Raw genomic sequence first — 21,199 nt, 5'->3', positions numbered from 1 at the left:
TGGAAGATCACAGCCTGAGGCGGACTCAGTGTTCAGGTTGTTGATTATTGACAAGCCGTTCTATCTTACTAATGGAACAAGAAGACCCTTATTTCTCTCTTTCAGGCCTTGATAACCTTGCAAACATAATGATAGGCAGTCATGGCTGGACAAGCAACAGGGATCTTACCATTGCTCTGTTAACGTGCAATGTTACCCTGTACACAGATAGGGCTGTCTTAACCCTTGATAATCTGTGCAGCCTGGACTTGAGTAAGTGGTGTCTGCCTCTGAACAAACGCACTCCATATTTGGCAAATGCTATCTGAGTGCACTTCTCAATAGCTTGGTTTGGAAACTCCATACATTTCAGACTCAAGTTAATGCAAAAAGAAATGCAACACATTCTCTGAATTTCTACATTTGCCAACTGTCGCATCATTTGATGCATAAGTAACACTGTTTGCCTAAAAAGCCTCAGACTCTGCATCTACCTGTTTCTGAGTGAATCAGAACGATAAATCACTGCCGCTAAATATGCACCTATGTTAGAAATTCAAGTCACAAGTATCTCTGATGCTTCTTTAGAGGAAAAGAATATCTGGGGAGAATACTGTCTATTGAAGATACTCTTCCAAAGACTCAGTGAAAAATTACAGCAAAAGTTTCCCTTGTCTGTTTTTTTTAAATTGCAAAGCTTAAATCTTGCAAGTGCATTGGAGATCTGCCATTTCTGTTCTCTTCAGAGGCACTCGGATGCTGCTGCTTATTTAGGAGAATCTGTCTGCTTCCTAGCGAAGCCCCAGCCTGCTGCAGGCAACTCTGGGTCATCTCCAAGCTGGGATGAAGTAATTCTCATAAGCGCAAATAAAGCTGATCTTGTGGCCCAATGGTTACAAGGCATTTCCTGGTGTAGTGTTCTGATATTATACACCGGACAGTCCTTCCCCATTACCTTAGCTAGTTTGTCATTTTGAAAGTGTAAACGTAGCAGTGACGTTCAAATGCAGGAATCTACAGAGCTTCAGCGCTCTCTCTTTCTCTTAGGCAGTCCCTCGGGATCGAGGATGACTTTCTTCCACTCCGGTTTGATGAGCTCTGAGATGGCTGATAAGTCCAATGTATGAAATGTAGACTCTGGGTTGGGTAGATAGGTTGTTTGGAGGTTTGTGCGCTCCTTCCAGCTTCTCGACTTCGCCTCTGCATACTCCCAATGAAGTGTCTCAATATGTTCTGTGCCTTCCTGGACGAATCTTCTCCATTTTCGCCTGCCACAAGCTAGGGTCTCCCTTGAGTTGGTGGGGTTGGTTGATCTCTTCAGCTATGTTTTGAGGACATTCCTAAAGCATTTTCACTGTCCTCCTAGGAGTTTTCTATCATGACCAAATTCTGAGTAGAGCTTTGGGAGCCTGATGTTGAGCATATGAAGGGCATGTCCCGCCCAGCAGAGCTGGTTTTGAGTGATTAGCACTTTGATGCTGAGCAGGTTGGCTGAAGATCTGAAGTTCTGAAGAAGGCTCGAATTGGACTCGAAGCATTAACTCTGTTTCTTTCTCCACAGATACTGCCAGATCTGCTGAGTATTTCCAGCACTTTGTTTTTATTGATTTCCAGCATCTGCAGTATTTTGCTTCTATTTTGGCATCCTAATTGTTGCCTGGCTGAGGTCAGCTAATTCAGTGTAAACCAGGAATAAAACAGAGGATCCTCTGCACAATGTACTTATGTACTAATTTATTCTGGGGAGCTCTTAAGATTACAAAATACAAAATTTAAAATTGTGATAAACCCTGCAACTATTGTGACACTGTCAAGTTCCAGACCACTGAACCCACAAAAGCTTGAATAATTAACATTGTATTCACTGATATTTGAATCTGGGACTTTGTGGTCCCTGTGACATGCTCACAGTGGCAGCGCTAGCTCAGTGGCAATATTCTTATGTTTGAGTTAGGAGGTTGTGGGTTCAAGTGCTGCTTGGAGACTTCAGCACAATATCTAGCTGAACTAAAGTGTCCGACTGAAAGAGCTGTACTGCCGGTGGTGCACTCTTTCAGTTCAGACATTGAACTGAGGCTCCATCAGCCCTCTCAGATGGACAAAAAAGATCCCGTGCCACTAACAGCAGGAGAATTTTCCCCGATATCTTGGCCAGTATTTATTCCCCCAACCCATATCACTAAAACAGTTTAATCTGGTCATTCACACTCCTTTTTATGGGACCTTGCTGTTTGCAAAGTGTTTTCTGCATTTCTTACAATACAAAAGTGACTACAATTCAAAAGTACATCATTAATTTTAAAGCACTTTGGGATGTCCTGAGACCATAAAATGCAAATCATTCTTGTAAGTACTCTTATATCATCCTCAGCAATCAGTAATGGAGAACAAGAAACGGAAAGAAGCTGAAGAGAAAATCAAAAGAGCCAAACTTGCCAAAGAGAAAGCAGAGAAGGAGAGACTGGAAAAACAGAAGAAGAATGCGATCATCGACATGAATGCAGGTAGGAAATTTATGCAAGTTTTTCCTTCCTTGTAGATTTTGTTGCAATCAAATTTTAATTCTAGACAGTTTTGTTGACATATTACCAAAATTAACAAAAACTTCTATTTATATAGCATCTTTAATGTAGTAGAATGTCCCAAGGTCTTTTACAAGAGCATTATGAAACATCGAGCCACATGAGATATTAGTGCCAGTGACCAAAACCTTAGTCAAAGGGGTACGTTTTAAGAAGCATCTTAAAGGAAGAGAAAGAGGCAGAAAGATTTAGGGAGAGGTTTCCAGTGCTTAGGGCCCAGGCAGCCGAAGGCACCATCAATGGTCGAGTGGTTAAAACTGGGGATGCACAAGGCCAGAATTGGAGGAGCACAAAAATTATAGAGATGAGAAAGATGAGAATGTGGAGAGATTTGAAGGAAAGAGGGTAAGAATATTGAAATAGAGGCATTGCCGGACTAGAAGTCAAAGCAGGTCAGCGAGCATGGGTTAAATTGGTGAAAAGGATTTCTCCTGCATTAGAATATGGACAGCAAAGTCTTGGATGACTTAAAGTTTATGGTGGTAGAATTTGAGAGAACGGCTAAGAGAGCATGGGGATAACCAAGTCTAGAGGCAACAGAAGGTATAGATGAGGGTTTCAGCAGCAGAAGAGCTGAGGCAGAGATAGGCAATGCTATGGAGATGGAAATAAGGTGCCTTGGTGGTGGTTGGAAGCTCACTCATACCAGCATTTTATTTTGTGAACTTGTTTTAGCTGAATTCAAATTCTCAAACTGCCTTTGTTGGAGTTAAACACATTCTGTGGCTTATTAGTTTAGTAACCTAACCACTGCACTACTGTTCTCTGTGCCCTCCCAGCACCTTCCAAGACTCTACAGCTCATATCTCACCTTGTCGCCTGTTGACTAAGAGCTATCCAGAACTCTGCATGAGGCCCACTTAACAGTAGGATTAGATAAAGAAAACTAACAATGTATTTTCACCTTTTACTGCAAAGCCTTTTGCACGTGGCATTGGTTTCCTGCTTGCTATTATTTGGCAGTTATCAGGGTGGTGGGGGCAGAGGGGCAAGGCCTCATATCAGAGACGAGAGAAATGAAAGCAGGCATGATGAGAAGAATGAGGGACTAGGAGAGATAAAGAGGGAAAAAAGAACAAAAGAGGGGAAGTAGAAAGTGATGGACTCGGGTGCAGAGTGGTAGCCAAAACACGCATTCGAGTGAGCATGGAATCTCAAGTTATGTGGACCTGTGCTGCTTGGTAACAGTGCCTCAAATTATAGCAGCATAAGATTCCAAAACTGTAGAACACTATCTGTTGGATCTTTCCCATCAGTTTGTAGCGTAGATTATGGAGATTATAGACTACTGCCTGTTAATGCAGAAAATCTGAGTTGTACAGGTAGGGATTTACTACATATTTTCCACCTGGTTTGGGAATACTTGATTTCAACACCAGATGCATAACACAGGAATGTTTGGTAACCTCCTTCATTAATAGTCAAATAATTGAGCGTGTTGACAATCTGCAGTAAAAAACAGTAAATGTTGAATTTAGAAAATGTGTGTGTCCGGCATCCAAAAACAGAAAAGACAGGCCAAACTTTTCAGATCTGTTGAAAGCTCCCACTTAGAATATTGACCTGCTGCCTTTTGGGATTTTGTTAGACTTGCTGTGTATTTGAAGCATCTTCTGTTTGTAATTGCAGCATTCTGTTTGATGAGCACAAGTAATAGCTGTAATAAAGGGGAAAGAATACAGAAACATTGTTACACTTTTGAAAAATAACTGAGGAACGTATTGAAAATCGTTATTATAGATGCTGTGTCAGTGTCACAAAACAGTTATTTTATCAGGAAAATTCTTTGGGATTGGTTACTACTTAAATGTATTAGAATCGTAGATTGCAGGAAATAGAAATAATGTTTTGTAACACCAGATGGTGCTGTAAGGTTTGCACTGGATTTAAGCAGTAGGAGGAGGGGAGGGGTGTACTGTATAATACTGATTGACACCATCCTAGAACTGGGAGTGTTCACTGCTGTTACCGGCTACAAATCAGGGAAAAAAAATATTCTGATCCTCCTCTCTCTCTAATCTCCCCCTCCCCCATTCCCCCTGCCCTCTTTCCTGCCACCCCCCCTCCCATTCACTCAGTTTCTCCTTTCTAATCCCTTAGTCTGCATGTGCACAGAAGCAACACCTAAGCAAGAATTATTGTCAGTCGAGGATGTTGTGCCTTTAGCTATCCCTTTGTCCATTTGCTGTATTTAGCACGTTCTGCTTAGGGTGCTGGTTTAAGGTGGAGGGAGGATGAGTGTATTTTGTGTCTCTCACTGTGTTTAATTTGGCTGCTTTTTTTCCTCATGGTACTGTGAAGCTGACACAGGAAAGCAGCAAGATTAAGCATGCTGTGATTATCACCATTGCACAGATTGTGCTGCTGAGTGCTAAATATCTGACGCAGGTTGCAGTTAAAGCTGTCAAGGAAGTGCAAATCCACCCCATGTCAGCAAAAAAAAACACCTTGGTAAAGAGGGTGGAGCAAGAGTTGAGGTCAGGGAAAGACAAAGAGACTGCGGCAATGTGTTATGCTGGCAAGGCTAGACAGATCAAACCCCACCAAAAAATGGTTTTAAAAAGAATGGTTAAAAATATTTTTTTTTCCCAAAAATATATCAACAGAAATGTATTAAAATATATAGATGCTTACAGTTAGTAATTTTGAGCAGGAGAGAACATTGAGATTGTTTGCTGTTTAGATTTATTATGGCTGACTAGTCTCAATGGAAACCCGTAATATTTTCAGTAATGGGAAAATTTGCCTTTAAACCAGTAAAACAGCAAATCCAGCAATATTCTAAAATCTTTCATTGAATTTTTATTTTTATTTTTATGATATAGCAATTCCATTTAATGCTGCTTTCGACACTGTTGAAAGATTTAGTTTGTTCCTGAGGGTGGCAGCACCAGTGTACACGATTGAGCTCCACTACTGAAGCAGTTTTTAAAAATATATTGGGCTGTGCCATTTTAAGTGATGTAGCAACTGGTTAAGTGAGGTTCTGTTCCTCCTGTTTATTTGAGACAATATAATTTAGCAGCAAACAAACTATGCGAAGCATGTTGGTTTAGATTTGTAGATCAGCAAATTTGAGAAGATCTATCTTTTGGACTCCCTGAACTGTGGCTGTGGCCCCTTGTATTTTTTTAATGCTTGTTCTTGTTTCTGTTCCTTTCCCATGAGATGTCACAAGCTTTTCAGCAGATGAAGTAGGTGCAGCTCAGTCTTTGGTATTTCCTGCACCACCACTTTCACCAGAAGGTGGCCTGCTTCTACTCAAATCGCTCTGCCCAACCCCACTCCTTGCTCCCCCACCACCCACACGAACATCCAACAAATTAATCACCCATCTGCCTGCCACTCCCATGAAAGATACTGCATTGTGCTATAGCAAATTGTTGCATTATGATACCTCAGATCTTTGTTAGCCTTAAGTGTTCGCAATTTAACATCACAGTTACCACAACCACCTAATTCTACTGGTTGCGTATGATGCCAACAATTAAGATACATTTTTAAAATGCCAGCAAAAATGATTTCTAACATTAGAGAGGCCAGTTTGCCATTGAAATGATTTGAAGCAGGTAATGCATAGTAAGTTAAGAATATTTAAATCAGAGTTTATTGCAGGGGATGAAATGTGCAGTAGGTTGCACATCAGCTAGGTTGCAGACTGTAAAAATACTGTTGTTAGAATTCTGCAAAGGTGTACAATACTACCCCTCCCCCACCTCTCTTCATCAGTGGCTCAGTGGACTGTACCACGGTTTTCAGAGGGATGTGACAGTAAAAAGACAAGGGGGCATACATTGCTGAATAATCCTTGAAAATAGGAGCAAAAGGTTTTGTTAACATCATTGCTGCTGAATAACAGAATTAATATTTAGACTTTTTGAAATTCCTATATTCCTTTATGTGCCATCTTGAAGTAGTTTGCCAGGTTTTAATTTAATTCCTTGAGGACAATATTCCATTTTTGTAATTCTGTCAGTGTGCACGGACAAAGAATAATGGTCCTTTGTTCTCTCTTTTTTCTTTTTTGCCATTATTGTAATATGTGGACTGAACTGAGGATTTTTAACAAATGCATGACAGAAAACAACCTTTCTTGTGTCCACTGTTCTGACCGGTCATGGAATATTTTATCTCACATTTCATGGCACAGTGCCTGTGTATTATAATATAAATTTACAGTTTCAGCTGTGAAATCCTTTCAGACCTCAGGAAATTAATCAATAAATAGACATCCTGTTGCAAGGCAAATGAGTGTCAGCTGCCCTGAACGCTCAAGGTAATGTCAGCAGGAAGTTTAACTCTTTACCTCCCAAATGCTGTTTTCAACTTTTTGTGGTATTCCGTAATATTTACAGCAGAGAAACAGGCTGTTCAGCCCAACAAGCCCATCCTATTATTTATGCTCCACACAACCCTCCTCCCAGCCTCCTTTTTAACCCCATCAGTATATCCTTCTATTCCTATCTAGCAGCTGCTGAATAGTGGCCATAGCTTCAAACTCTGACCTTTTTTATGAAACCCTCTTAATGTAGTAAAACGTTCCTGCTAATCTGGGTACACCAAAGCCAATTGCATGTCCCCATAGTCACAAACCAATTCTTATTCTGCACTGACCAACATTTATTGCCCATTCCTTGTTGCCCTGAGAAGTCGGCAGTGGCCGGTTTGTCTTGAGCCATTGTCTGGAGCCACTTGATAATTTGATACTACCACTTTCTGACAAGCATTCCTTAAAACATAGCAGTGAGGATGCAACTTGGTAATGAATAATATGTCTATCACAGTTCAACAGCCTCCTTTCGCACATCTGGCTTTTTAGGCATTTCAGAAGCCACTTAAGAGTCAATCACACTGTGGGACTGGAGTCGCATACAGTTCAATTCTGGGATCATCTTGTTTGTTATGGCTCAGTGTGCAACATGCTGCACATCTAAGCTAAAACAAAATACAAGTTTTGAATAGTTGTATTTTCAAAGTGATTATGGGATTCTCAAAATTAAAATGCTCTAACTAATAGTGCATTTCAACATTTAAAGATATAATCACATCAGTAGAACTTAATTCTGCTCTTTAGCCTAAGGAGGAGGCATTATTGAAATTCAGTCTACCACCTGGAACTAATGAGTCTTCAAGTCCAAACGTTAGCCCTTTTCAAATAATTAACTGTTTTACCCCTGAGGAGGATGACCCAGTATTTTACTGCCCAATCTTCAGTATTTTTCTTATATAAGAAGTGGTTTTATTCTTTTAATGTTTAGGGAGGGTTTGTTGCCAAATTTTTTTGCTATAAGTATACAGTGTTTTGCAATGATGGGGAGTTTTTTTTTAGTTTTGTGGAGGAGTTGCAAAACCCACATTTTCTTACACAGATAAATGATTTCAATTGCATAGCTGTCATGTCAAATGACATTTACAGCCATAGGCTTTCTTCAAAGCAGCATCTGTACAGTCTCCACCTTCAAAGCACTAATTATCCCAGCAGGCATTCTAATGCTTAAAGTTTAGCAAGCAGTTCTGGATTTAAATTCTTCATTGAGTAGAAAATAACATTCTTTAACCAAAAAAATTAACTCTTTGCTGGAAAATAAAATGGAGCCTCTTAAATCCTACATATTGATATCTTAGGAGATAACACTTCAGATTTAAATTTAGATTTTGATCAAGGTTGATCGTTTAGCTGAGGTAAATGTATTGCATGGTGAGTTGCAAGTTGCTGCTGCATAACTTTTGGAAAGCACTGTTAATGGAATGTGAAAAATACAGTAACTGAGAGTGAGTGATATTAGGCGAATACAAAGTGAATCATCTTCCATCATATGCTGCTGTTCCAAGGTATAATGAGCTAAAGTCTTATTGTCTTTGTTTTTGGTTTTCTTTGTAAGATTTGGTGGTTTTATGGTGGACAAAATTTCAAATAATGGGATGATTTTGTGCTTTTGATCCCACCAGTGGCAGTGACCATCAAATGCACAGTAAGAGAAGGACTTGTATCTGTATAACATGATTTCAGGATGTCCCAAAGTGCTTTACAGCCAATGGTATACTTTTGAAGTGTAGTTATTGTTGTAATATAGGAAAGTAGCAAGATTCCATTGTGCTAACGACTGGATAATTTGTTTTGTTTTGGTGCTGTTAGTTCATGGAAAAATATTGACTGGGGTACCGGGGAGAACTTCTCTGCTCTTCTTCAAAATAGTGCGATGGGATCTTTTGGACAGATAGAGTCTAGGTTTAACATCTTAAAGATGGCACCTCCAACAGTGCAGCATTCCATCAGTACTGCAATGAAGTGTCATCCTGAAATTAAATGCACAAGTTTTTGCAGTGGGATTTGAGTCCATATTAGTCGCAGGTCAATGGATCTTCCATGGCACATTTTCTGTTCTGATCCAAGCATTCCCATGCTTCCCCCATACCACCTTTTGAATGGGGGGGGGTACCTTCAGCGAGATGGGACTGTCATCTGTTCTCAGGCTAACCACCTGACCCTATCAGTGGTTCTGGAATTTGATGATAGGTTCCACAGCTTCCACCAGGTAGTGGCTCCAGTCTGGTAGTGGAGACTTGCCGGAACAGGCTAGGGCTGCTGCAGAACAAGAAAGAAGTAGCTCATGAAATGCCTTCTCTGTATTGTTATAATAGTTGTTAATTGTTAGGGGGAGGTGATGGCATAGTGGTATTATCGCTGGACTAATCCAGAGACCCAGGGTAATGCTCTGGGTGCGAATCCCGCCACGGCACAGAATTTGAATTCAATAAAAATCTGGAATTAAAAGTCTAATGATGACCATGAAACCATTTTTGATTGTCGTAAAAAAACTAAATCTGTCATCCTTACCAGATCTGGCCTACAAGTGACTCATCCGGCATCGACAGAGGCTACTAACATCTGGGGGCTAGTACCAAAATTGGGAGAGCTGTCTCACAGACTAGTCAAGCAACAACCTGACATGTGATTCTGTGAGGATCACTATCTGACAGGCCATGTCCCAGACACCACCATCACCATCCCTGGGTATGCCTAGCATAGATGGCGGCACAGTGGTATACAGTCGGGAGGGATTTGCCCTGGGAGTCATCAGGAGCAGCACCAGGCATAACCTAAAAATGAGGTGTCAATCTGGTGAAGCTTTAACACAGAATTAATTGTGTGCCAAACAGCATAAGCAGCAAGTGATAAACCGGGCTAAGCGATCCCACAACCAATGGATCAGATCTAAGCTCTGCAGTCCTGCCACATCCGGTGGACAGTTAAACAACTGACTGAAGGAGGAGGCTCCATAAATATCCCAGCACGTAAGTGCAAAAGATAAGGCTGAAGCATTTCCTACAATCTTCAGCCTCCAGAAGTGCTGAGTGGATGATTCAGCCAACCTGCCTTCAGCCAATTCGTTTCACTCCATGTGATATCAAGAAACGAATGAAGACTTTGAGCAGGTTTGCTCCGGAGGAGGAAAAGGCTATGGGCCCTGACAATAGTACTGAAGACTTGTGCTCCAGAACTTGCCGCGCCCCTAGCCAAGCTGTTCCAGTACAGCTACAACACTGGCACCTACCTGGCTATGTGGAAAATTGCCCAGGTATGTCCTGTACACAAAAAGCAAGACAATTCCAACCCGGCTAATTACTGTCCCATCAGTCTACTCTCAATCATCAGTAATGGAAGAGGTCATCAACAGTGCCATCACTTGCTTCGCAATAACCTGCTCACTGATGCCCAGTTTGGGTTCCGCTGGAGCCACTCAGCTTCTGACCTCATTACCGCCTCGGTTCAAACATTGACTAAAGAGCTGAACTCCCGAGGTGAGGTGAGAGTGACTGCCCTTGACATCAAGGCAGCATTTGACTGAGTGTGGCATCAATGAGCCCTAGCAAAACTGGAGTCAAAGGGAATCAGGGGGAAAACTCTCTGTTGGAGTCAGACCTAGCACATGGGAAGATGGGTGTGGCTGTTGAGGGTTAGTCATCTAGGCTCCAGGCCACCACTGCAGGAGTTCCTCAGGGTAGTGTCCTCAGCCCAACCACCTTTAGCTGCTTCATCAATGACCTTCCTTCCATCATAAGGTCAGAAGTGGGGATGTTCGTTGATGATTGCACAATGTTCAGCACCATCCACGACTCCTCAGATACTGAAGCAGACCATGTCCAAATGCAGCATGCCCTGGACAATACCCAGGCTTGGGCTGACAAGTGGCAAGTAACATTCGTTCCACACAAGTGCCAGGCTATGACCACCTCCAACAAGAGAGAATCCAACCATCGCCCCTTGATTTTCAGTGACAATACCATCACTGAATCCCCCACTATCAACATCCTGGGGGCTACCGTTGACCAGAAACTGAACTGGGCTAGCCATATAAATACTGTGGCTACAAGAGCAGGTCAGATGCTAGGAACCCTGCAACAAGTAACTCACCCTGTCACTCTCCAAAGCCTGTCCTCTATCTACAAGGCACAAGTCAGGAGTGTGATGGAATATTCCCTACTTGCCTGGATGAGTGCAGCTTCCACAACATTCAAGGAGCTTCACATCTCCCAGGACAAAGCAGCCCACTTGATTGGCACCAAATCCACAAACATTAATTCCCTCCAGCACCGTCGCATAGTAGCAGCAGTGTCTACCATCTACAAGATGCACTACAGGAAATCACCAAGGCTCCTTCGACAGCACCTTCCAAACCCACGACCACTACCATCTAGAAGGTCAAGGGCAGCAGATAGATGGGAACACCACCACCTAGAAGTTCCCTTCGAAGTCACTCACCATCCTGACTTGGAAATATATCACAGTTCCTTCACTGTCGCTGGGTCAAAATCCTTGAACCCCCTTCCTAACAGCACTGTGGATGTACCTACATCACATGGACTGCAGAAGTTCAAGAAGGCTTCTCACCACCACCACCTCAAGGACAACTAGGGATGGGCAATAAATGTTTGCCCAGCCAGCGAAGCACCCATCCCATGAATGAATAATTTCACTGGGTCCAGTCTGTGGCCATCCTGTGTGGGCATTTGCACAAACTCTCTTTAAGGGACCCCTCCACTAAACTCTGAATGCGGGACATGAGGCAGAATTTAATATCCCCCCCCCACACCACTCCCACCTGCTCTCAGGATAAGTTTGCAGGCTGGGGACATTTATCGGGTGAGAGGATACTGGGTGGGGACCCCACTCCTTTCCTGCTTCTGTCCTGGTTAAGTCTGGGCTGGGAAGGCTCGTAGATGGGGTTAGAATGCAGAGCAGCTATATCTCATTGAATGGCAAAACAGGTTTGAGGGGCTGAATGGCCTTCTCCTGTTCCTATGATTACTCAGTATACGAGGAACTTCATTAGACACCGAACAAGGCATATATATCTGTCAGTCTTTATCATCCTAAAATTCTGTTCCTTTAAGGCATTGATTTTCCTGGCAGACTAATTTTTTTTATCAGAATTGAATTTTGTTATGGATATTAAAGGATTACTGAGGCTGGTATTGATTCATCTTGTCCTGTTCTGCGTCAGACTTGGATTATGAAAGGAATAGAGCCTTAGATCTCCTGTCTTTTTGTTTAATATTTTCACCCACTTCAAGAGTCTGTACAGATTTCCTTGTAAAGCCTGTTTGAACAAAGTAAGGAAACGTGCTTTCCATTAATGAGTGTATTTTTTGGCATTACATTTGGAAAATGGGATGAAACGAATTCCATTGCCCCGTCTGCTTAGTGTACAGTCATAATGGTGTGAGATTAACGCTATCACCCCACCCACATACTTGTATTAAATGTTCTGATGTGTCAAGAAGAGAAAAGGTCCATTGATGTCCAAGTGTAGAATGGCAACATCAAAAACTATTTGTACCTACGGACCACCCTTAACATAGCAAAATGTCCCAAGTAGCGGGAGAGTTATTAAACTAAAGTTTGACACTGAGCTACATATGGACATATTAGGGCAGATGCCCCAAAACTTGGCCAAAGAGGTAGATTGTCAGGACTGTGGTAAAGGAGGAAAGAGAGGCAGAAGCTTTAAGGATGGAATCTCAGAGCTTAGGACCAAGGCAGCAGAAATCACGTATGCTGATGGTGGAGCAATTTAAAATTAGAGGCGCCCAAGGAACAGGAATTGGTGGGGAGCAGAGATCTTGGACACTGGGGGCTGGAATTTTGCTATCAAGGCAAGTAGCTCAAGTCGAGAAATTTCCCGATTCAGCAGTCCTGCCTTGGATTAAAGGTCCCCGTTACGCACAATCTTCGCTCCAGGGAGCCAGCAGGAGAGAGTCGAGTTCACTGACCCCAAAAGCAAGTTGTAGGTCGTCATGGGTGGGTGAATACCAAGGCTGGTTGGTTAGTCGGCCCACCTCAGTTCTTTAAGACTTCAATCCAGTTGTATAAAGAGCAGTTAGACCCTCTATCCCACTGTAACTCTCCCACCTGCTCCCCAGGCCCCCCATGCCAAGCATTCATAATGAGCCCAGGAGGAGAATCAGATAGAACCACCTCCTTAACACCACTGTGGATATACCTACACGACATGGACTGCAGCAATTCAAGATGGGAGCTCACCACCACCTTCTGAAGGTAATAAATGTTGGTGCAGCCAGTGACACCCACATCCCATGAATGAATAAAACAATATGTCTGCCATCTGTTTTTGCTGATACGGTTCCCAGATCGGTTTGTTATGAATGCTTGGCTGAACTCCAAAACCCTCAATTTTTAGCTTAGCAGCGGTCTGTTTGGAGGGAGTATTTACTTGATTGAAATATTTATGCAGTTATAATTTTTTTAATGTGCTGTTTTGTCAATGTATTTATTTGGACATGATTTATTTGGTGTGAAGCAGGTATACTGCTCTATCTGACACTTTTATAGGGTTGTAGGAACAGCAGTTTTTTTCAAAGCACATTTCTGAGTGAGTGTTATTTTTCTTCAGCATTTCAACACTTCCCATTGATATTATATGGCTGATTGGTTCTGTACATAGTACATACTGGGTGAGTGGGCATGGAGGTGGCTTGAGGGCCATGGAGGTAGGACAGAGGCCAGGGAAGAGGCATGGGTAAGATCTTTTAAACTTGCCTTTCTCAAGAAGCTGGCCTGATTCCATGAAAATTGCGGTGGCTATGAGATGCTTACCGCTACGTTGGGTGGGCCACATAATCCATATGCCTGACACAAGACTCCCAAAACAAGCTCTCTACTCCAAGCTTCATCATGGCAGGCAGTTACCAGGAGGGCAGAGGAAATCTTTCAAGGGCAGCCTCCCTGAGAAAATGCAACATCCCCACCGATTTGTGGGAATCTCTTGCTCGAAACTGCTCAAACTGGAAAAGTAGCATCCACGACGGTGCCAACCATTTCGAGCATCTTCGGCAGACCCATGTGGAGGCCAAGCACAAACAGCGGAAGGAACGGACCAAAATCCAAGCTTCCCACCCACCCGCATCATGAAACACTACCTGCAGCGGAGTGTGCGGATCCACATTGGACTTCTTAGTCACCTCAGGACCTACAACCCCAGAGTGGAAGAAAGTCATCCTCTGTCCCAAGGCGCAGCCTAAAGAGAAGACGACCCCCACAAAGGAGCTGGCCCGGCCAGAACTGCAAGGTGTAGGCTCATGACCCACACCAGCGAAAATTGCCAGCCCCGGGAATGGGGCAAGAACCCAGGATTCAGCTCCAACCTACCACTTTTAAATGGCTTCGGCGTCGGCATGACTCCGAAAATCTGGGTCTTTGTAGCAAATACCAAATGTTTCTAAGTTAGATTGCTGCTTTTGCTGATCCCTGGTAAGGATAGGGTGGGGGATGAGTGAGGGAAGTCAGCTGGGTGATGATAAACTGTTAGGAACAATGTATAGCTTTAAGTTTAATATATATTTTGTATTTGGGTGTTAAGACAGGTGAAACCTGATTTTAGTTTCATTTAGAGATTTTTGCGTGCTGGGAAGCCTGAAGGCCCTGTTTGTATACATGTATTTTTAATGAGCTTTTGCAACTCTTGAAGTGAAGAGATGGGTTACCAAGGGGTTAGTAGTTTAGTGAGGTCAAAAGATAAAGTAGAAAAACCTGTGTTGTTGCCTAGCGACAGAGATCCAGAGAGATACAGAAATACAGAAGTGGGGGTCAGTTAGTGTTTCTATACTGCAGGCAGAATGTTTAATCTCTCTAATAAGAAACCCTGCAAGTCTACTGGGGAACTGAGTTTAGGGAACTCGTGTTTGCTCTGAAGTTGAAATAATAGTGAGTTTAGGTTGTATTTTTTTGGGTGTCTCGGGGCGCGATACCAGCTGAAGAAAAGTATCAAGTGAATGTTCAGCAGTCTGCCAGAAGAAAACTGTTCAAAACTGAGCTAACCCAAGCAAGAAGCCTTGGTGTTGAAACAGTGGTAAACCTTTACTGGGGTTTTGTGTCTGTGAGGATTGTTGGGATAAAAAGGATAGTGTTAGTTTGAATCATTTTCTGGTTTCTGTATTGAAATCTTTCCAACCTTTTTGTCTAGTTTAATATAACTCATTTTTTCCTGTTTAATCAACATTTTATTCTTTATGCTATACTGGCAGACTCTTGTGAATATGTTCAGTAACTGACCATCCTCAGCTTCTAAAACAAAAACAAAGTTAGGATCTACCAAGCCAGGGTTCACTCTGGGATCCGACTTGTCCAGTATTAACATCAGCTGGGATCATAACAAAGTGCCCCCCTGTGACCTTGGGCTAGAAAGGAGAGAAACCAACCACATCCCATCCCATCCCTGATCACAATCACAATTCACTGATGGAGAATACTTTGTCAATCTGGCTGGTGATGCACAACAGAGGCCTGCTGATATACTTGCTGCCCAGGCCCTCAGCAGATACCCGCATCTTTAGGAGGAGAGTGTGAGGGAGGAAGCATGAAGACAACATTTCTCAAAGAATGAAGAAGCATCACAAGTTAACACAAAATGGGAAAAATTCAGCTGTGAGGCACGCAGGAAGTGTAGGGTTTAATACATAGTTATCAAATAGTCATTTCTAATTTCCTAATGATCAAGTCCTGCTGCACTGTACATTTGAAACTCTGGAATCATGTCATTTATTGACCTTCAAAAATGCTGCTGTGGCAGTCTGTTGCTGCAATTTTGCTTTTGCACCAGGGGTTAAGTTATCACAGTTGAAGAATCTAAAATGCAAACCCCCTCAATGCTGGAAATATTTATTTTAAATGCTGGGAAAGCATTTGAAAGAGAAAAATAGATTCCCAAAAGCTTATTTTGCTTAGAGTATGCAAGAAAGGCCCAGCACTAAACTGATGGAATATGTAGGTGTTCAGATAATTAACTATATATTATAATTAATGATTGTATATAGTACCATTTCCTTCATATTGTGTAATGTGCTATATATCATGGATGTGGTCCTCATCCTTTAAATGCAGGATCCGATATTCCATTAGTATGTGATTAATGTGCTGGACATGACCACAATTTAACGTATTAGCCTTAATTTACAATCCCTTTGTTTTCAACATCCCCTTGTTTTAAAATTATTAAATCATTTAGAATATCTTCCTTTTTAATGTTTTTCTTTTCAAAGCCTCCCAGACAGACACAGGCTCCTGGCATCACCTGAGCCTGAAGGAAGCTGCATGTGATTAAAATTCACACTTTTATTTCGAATATTATTAGTGCTCTTTAAAGCAGCCTAGTGTTGCCTGTTTTGTTTCTCCTCTCAATAACATTATTCTCTGATCTAGTGAAATTGGTCTTTGTGGCCTGTTTGCTCATCAACTGGAGATTTTCTCCCTTCATCTTAGGCAGCCCTTCAGGTTTGAGGATGACTTGCTTCCACTCTGGTTCGATGGGTTCTGAGATGGCTGATAAGTCCTGTGCACGATCTGCCAACTCTGTCACATGTGGGCAGGTGCTGCATGAAAGATTGGGTGGATTCGTTTTTGTGTACTCCCTCCGATGCCTTGACTTCGCCCCTGCATGTTCCCGACGAAGTCTTCCGAAGTGTTCAGTGCCTTCCCAAATGAGCCTTCTCCATTTTGGTCCGTCACACGCCAGGGTCTCCTTTAAGCTGAGGGGTATGTTTGACCTCTTCAGGGATGCTGTGAGGCCATCCCGGAAGATTTTCCACTATCCTCCTGAGAGTCTCCTGCCGCAACTGAGTCTGGTGTCTGGCATACACACAACACGTCCTATCCAGCAGAGCTGGTTTTGAGTGAATAGTGCCTCGATGTTGGGCAGGTTGGTTTGGGAGAGGACACTACTGTTGGATACCCTTTCCTACCATGGATTTGGAGGATCTTCTAAAGGCACTGCTGGTGGTACTTCTCCAGTGCCTTGAGGTGCCTACTGTAAGTTGTACAAGTCCCCAAAGATATAGGAGCGCAATGATCAGTGCAATCTCTCCATTTGTATGAACTCCCATTATGACCAATGAAATCAGATGTTATTGAAGTACAATTTAGTTTCTCTTCAGTGTTGTTTGATTATAATAGAGGTCCTCCACTCTCTCCCCACCCCCCCGAACCAAACCAAAAAAAAAATCACAAGACTGCCCCAATGAGCCTTGCATTGCTGCTTTCTCTTACATCTGGGAAGACCGGGTAGTCTGACTGTGACTTGTTCAACAATTGATATCAGTGGTACAGGATGTAGTTTTGTTTTTCGCTTTCTGTAATGCTCAGTCCCTTTAAGTCCTACTGAGAAGACGTAAGTGCAGCACAACTTGGTGAATATGAGAGTTGAGGATAGTTTTACAGACTGTCCTGGCCTACATTGACAGTGGATCAGGTCATAAATTCAAGATGGTACTGGATAGCTTATAAAAGAAGAGATGGTGGGAGAAGTATGAGAGATTTCTGAATTGGCAGATGGACTGGAATACTTCTTACTCATGCTTCACATTCCTCTGTACCAAATTGATGCAAATATTCAAGTTGGGTTAAAAAAGTAAAAAATGCATCTCACAGAATTTTCAGCACAGAAACTAGTCATTTGGTCTAACTGATCTATTGCGTTTATGCTCCACATGAGGCTCCCTCCACCCAACATCATCTCTGTATATTTTTAATTTTCTGTTCACTTTTTCTCTTCTAAATTGACCCAGATTATAAACTTTCTCTGTAAGGATGCAATAGACTTTTTGCCATATCGCTCTTGTCACATTGCATCTTAATACTTCATCTTTTCTTTAAACTGAAACTTTCAATATTCTCCTGTTCCTGAGATTCAGGCCAGTATCAATGGTCTCCCAGCATTCTTTGGAGGAGTGCAGAGAGTTGGACCCTTATCCTGACAAATATTCCTCCCTCAACCAAAAGCATCTAAAAGAAGAGATAATTGGGGCATTTGTCCATTTGCAGTTTGTGGGATCTTGCTGCATGCAACATGACATGGGTACCTGCTCTTCAAATAATTATTATAAATGCAATACTTTTTCACTTATGAGTTGCAGTGTAAATGTAAGGTTTTTTTATGCTACATCATAGGAATGGTGAGTTTTTTTTCTACCATTAGGCGATTCCTAAAAATGGACACCTGTGTCTACTTGCTCAGGCGGTATTTAATGCGGTAGGGTATTTATTTCCGTGCTGTGTCATGTATGGTCTGGAAGTGATCCTGTAGGAGTTATCACTAGTGTTGTCTTGAGCAAATGTATAATGGTTATGATTTTCTTAATCTTAAGTGAATAGAACAGTATTTGTAAATGCCAGTTGCAGAAATGCATTCTATCCACTGGGTTACTATTAAAAATTAAGTACTCAAATCTGATGGTTTATGTTTGAACATCCTGAGTAAGGTTAGAAAGAAATAACAAAGGTGTTGACTATAATTTTCCAACATTCTAGGAAAAGAAACAATGCCAGAGAAATGAAAAAGTGGCAAATGCAATTTACCCCTACAAAAAAGGAGATAGAGAAAAGGAAATGATAGACCAGTTAGTCGTCATTCAGTTTTTTTTGGTAAACAACTATTTGCCTATTATGTTAGCCTATTTATGATGTCTTGCAGACTTGCGCAGCCTTGGTCACAACTTGGTATAACATCTAATTTGGTGTTACCAGGAAATTTCAATACTGATCCCTCAATTCCTTAATATAGATATTTTGTGTACAAAGTGAATAAGTAAAGCCCAACACTCAGCCCTGTGGAATACTAATCATATCTTCCAGCTGAGTGACTTCTTTTCACTATTACACTTTGGTTCATTCCTTCCACTCCCCACCTGCCCTCATTGAACTGAATTCCGTATGTTATTTCTCAGCCTCTTGTGCAGCAATTTAGCAAATAATTTGAAAAAAAAAATCAAAAAATCCATCCACTGCATTTCCTTCATCTATCTTATTATCTGAAAGGTTAAGACAAACATTGAGAAATTGTTTCCAGTGGCAAACATGATAGGAGGGCCAACAGTGCAAAATGGTTATAAACAACTTAAGGAATGGCTAGGAAAAAGGCTTGATGCAAGTGGAGATGAACATTGGAATTTTGTGCCGTAACCCATTGGTGAAGCAGAGTCTATCAATTTGTTGAAAAGAGAATTGCATAATTAATGGAAAATGAAGAAAATATAGGGTGTGGAACAGAATAATCTTAAATGGCATGTTTCTCAGTTGTAATATTCAGTAGTTCGATATTAAGTTAAGCATTTTCTCATTGAGACTTTACACTTAAATTTAGTGAATGACTGTGGACATCCTTATTATATGCAGCAGCTCCTCTCTCATATCAGCAATTGAGAGCACTGAACTGTGACCTAAATATTTTGTTCAAAATGTTAACTATGTCATGTGCCCCAGCCGACCCCGCCAAGTTTGAGGGAATCCTGAGTGTAAACCAAGGTCGATTCTCCCAGAAGTCTTAAACATTGCAGTCATACAAGCTGCCCTCACCTACACCTGCATAGGAGTTGAAAGGACATTTTAAAATAGTGTCAGGTCCTTCTGAATACTGTGCAACAGTGAGAATCTTGCTATTTATTTTAAAGGCAGCCGGCCATGATTCCATTAATACCCTAAGCATTCAATCCATACTAGCTTTCTTATCACAGCTGCAGTAGTTTCGTGAATGCAGCAGGAAATGGGTCATTATTCAGATGGTTTAATAGCTGCTGCTATTTGTAGAGAAAATGGCGAACAGTTAGTCCTTTTAATACTCAGTCTAATTTCAAGGGCGTTTTTTTTACATGACAAATCTAAATCCTTAATAAAATTGATTATTTCCACACACAGTCCATACGTACTGGTGCTGCAGACTGTCTAGACAGCATCAAGCACCGTATTGACATATGTGGGTATCCTGCAAGTGGATTGAAGCAGTAAGTGCTTTCTGTCAGATTTACGTGGCACTATGATAAATTATTCTACTGATTTTTTTTAACTGCAAATACTGCAGAGCCCTTATAATTACTGTGCAAAAATTTATGCATTAGCAATGAATGTGCTAGAGATCATTTTGGTACAATATTTGTGGTATTACTGACTGGCTTCAAAATTCAGCAGTAATCTTCTGATGAAATGCACAATTCTTTTCACAATTGCCCACACATTCCAGGCATTGACATGGATGTGTGATGTGCCTGTACTGAGGCAGAACCCTTTGTAAGTAACAGTTAAAAGATCATTAAAATCTTTACTTTTTATTGTGCATGCATGTGAATTTTGTCTCTGAATAATTATGTTTGAACTATCATAGGTCTCATCAGAACTGCTTTTAAGGAAGCTAATGAGCTCTAGCAGTGTGGGCTGAAATTGTATTAATAGAGATACTGTCATTAGATCACTGTGCCCCAGCATCAACTGGCTTTGTTGAATTAGCTTTCTTGTATTGCATGATTCAGCAATTCCACGCCGTTTCTCTGGTGAGGTCACTAATGTTTGAAATATAAATATTCTAAACAAAATAGACAAAGCAACATATAACTCTTCAAATTCATTTCTTGAAAGTGAATCCTGAGGGGGGCACTCTTTAAACATACTTTTCTAGATAATAGTCCAATATTTTTAGCCAGTTATTTTTTTTCAAAATTGGCACATCCTGAAAAGTCCATGGTTCCTGCCCTCCAAACAGAAAGCAGTTCTTAAATTTCTTCAAAATTGAGGCTTTTTTTCCTCCCCTCCCCAACCCACTTCTCCATTCTTGACCTTGACTGAAGTTCTCTATTTTGCCATGGCTCTAACCCATCCCTTTTTCTCCCTACCCTTCCCTCCCTGTCTCCCCTTGCTCCTGCTCTCTTCCTTTTCTCTGTTTACCTCTACTTTCTCCACTTCTCTTTTCTCACCATCTCTCTTCTGTCTCTCTTTGCCTCATCACTTTCCTTTCTTCCTCCTCTCTTTCTCACACCCCTCCCTTCTCTTCATTTCCTCCTTGCTTCACCCCACCTCCTTGCCTCCTCACTTCCCACTCTCCACCACCTCGCTTTCTTCCCCCTCTCCTCACCGACTTGCTTCCCTCGCCTCCTGACTTACCTCTCTCTCTCTTTACCACCTTGCTCCCCTCACTCACTCCTTGCCTCCACACTCCCCTCCCCTTCTCCTCGCTCCCCTCCCTCTCACCCTGCCTCTTCATTCCCCTCCCACTTTCCTTGCTCCCTGCCTCACTCCTCACTTCCTAGCTCCCCTCCCTCTCTCCTTGCTTCTCTCTCTCTCTCTCTCTATCTCTCTC

The 21,199-nt window shown here is 41.9% G+C and overlaps 1 protein-coding gene across 1 annotated transcript in view; it reads left to right on the top strand.

Annotated features, from left to right (window-relative positions):
• The window catches only part of diaph1 (diaphanous related formin 1), a 348,897-nt gene that overhangs the window by 280,980 nt on the left and 46,718 nt on the right, over nucleotides 1-21,199 (top strand). The window contains exon 26 of the mRNA XM_078551232.1: nucleotides 2,351-2,483. Coding sequence (XP_078407358.1) covers nucleotides 2,351-2,483 — 133 coding nt within the window. The remainder of the gene's footprint in view (nucleotides 1-2,350; nucleotides 2,484-21,199) is intronic.

Source organism: Cetorhinus maximus, chromosome 10, assembly GCF_964194155.1.
Source record: "Cetorhinus maximus chromosome 10, sCetMax3.hap1.1, whole genome shotgun sequence".
Taxonomy (NCBI): domain Eukaryota; kingdom Metazoa; phylum Chordata; class Chondrichthyes; order Lamniformes; family Cetorhinidae; genus Cetorhinus; species Cetorhinus maximus.
The sequence above is the reverse complement of the archived record's forward strand: the minus strand, read 5'-3'. Positions and strand labels throughout refer to the sequence as shown.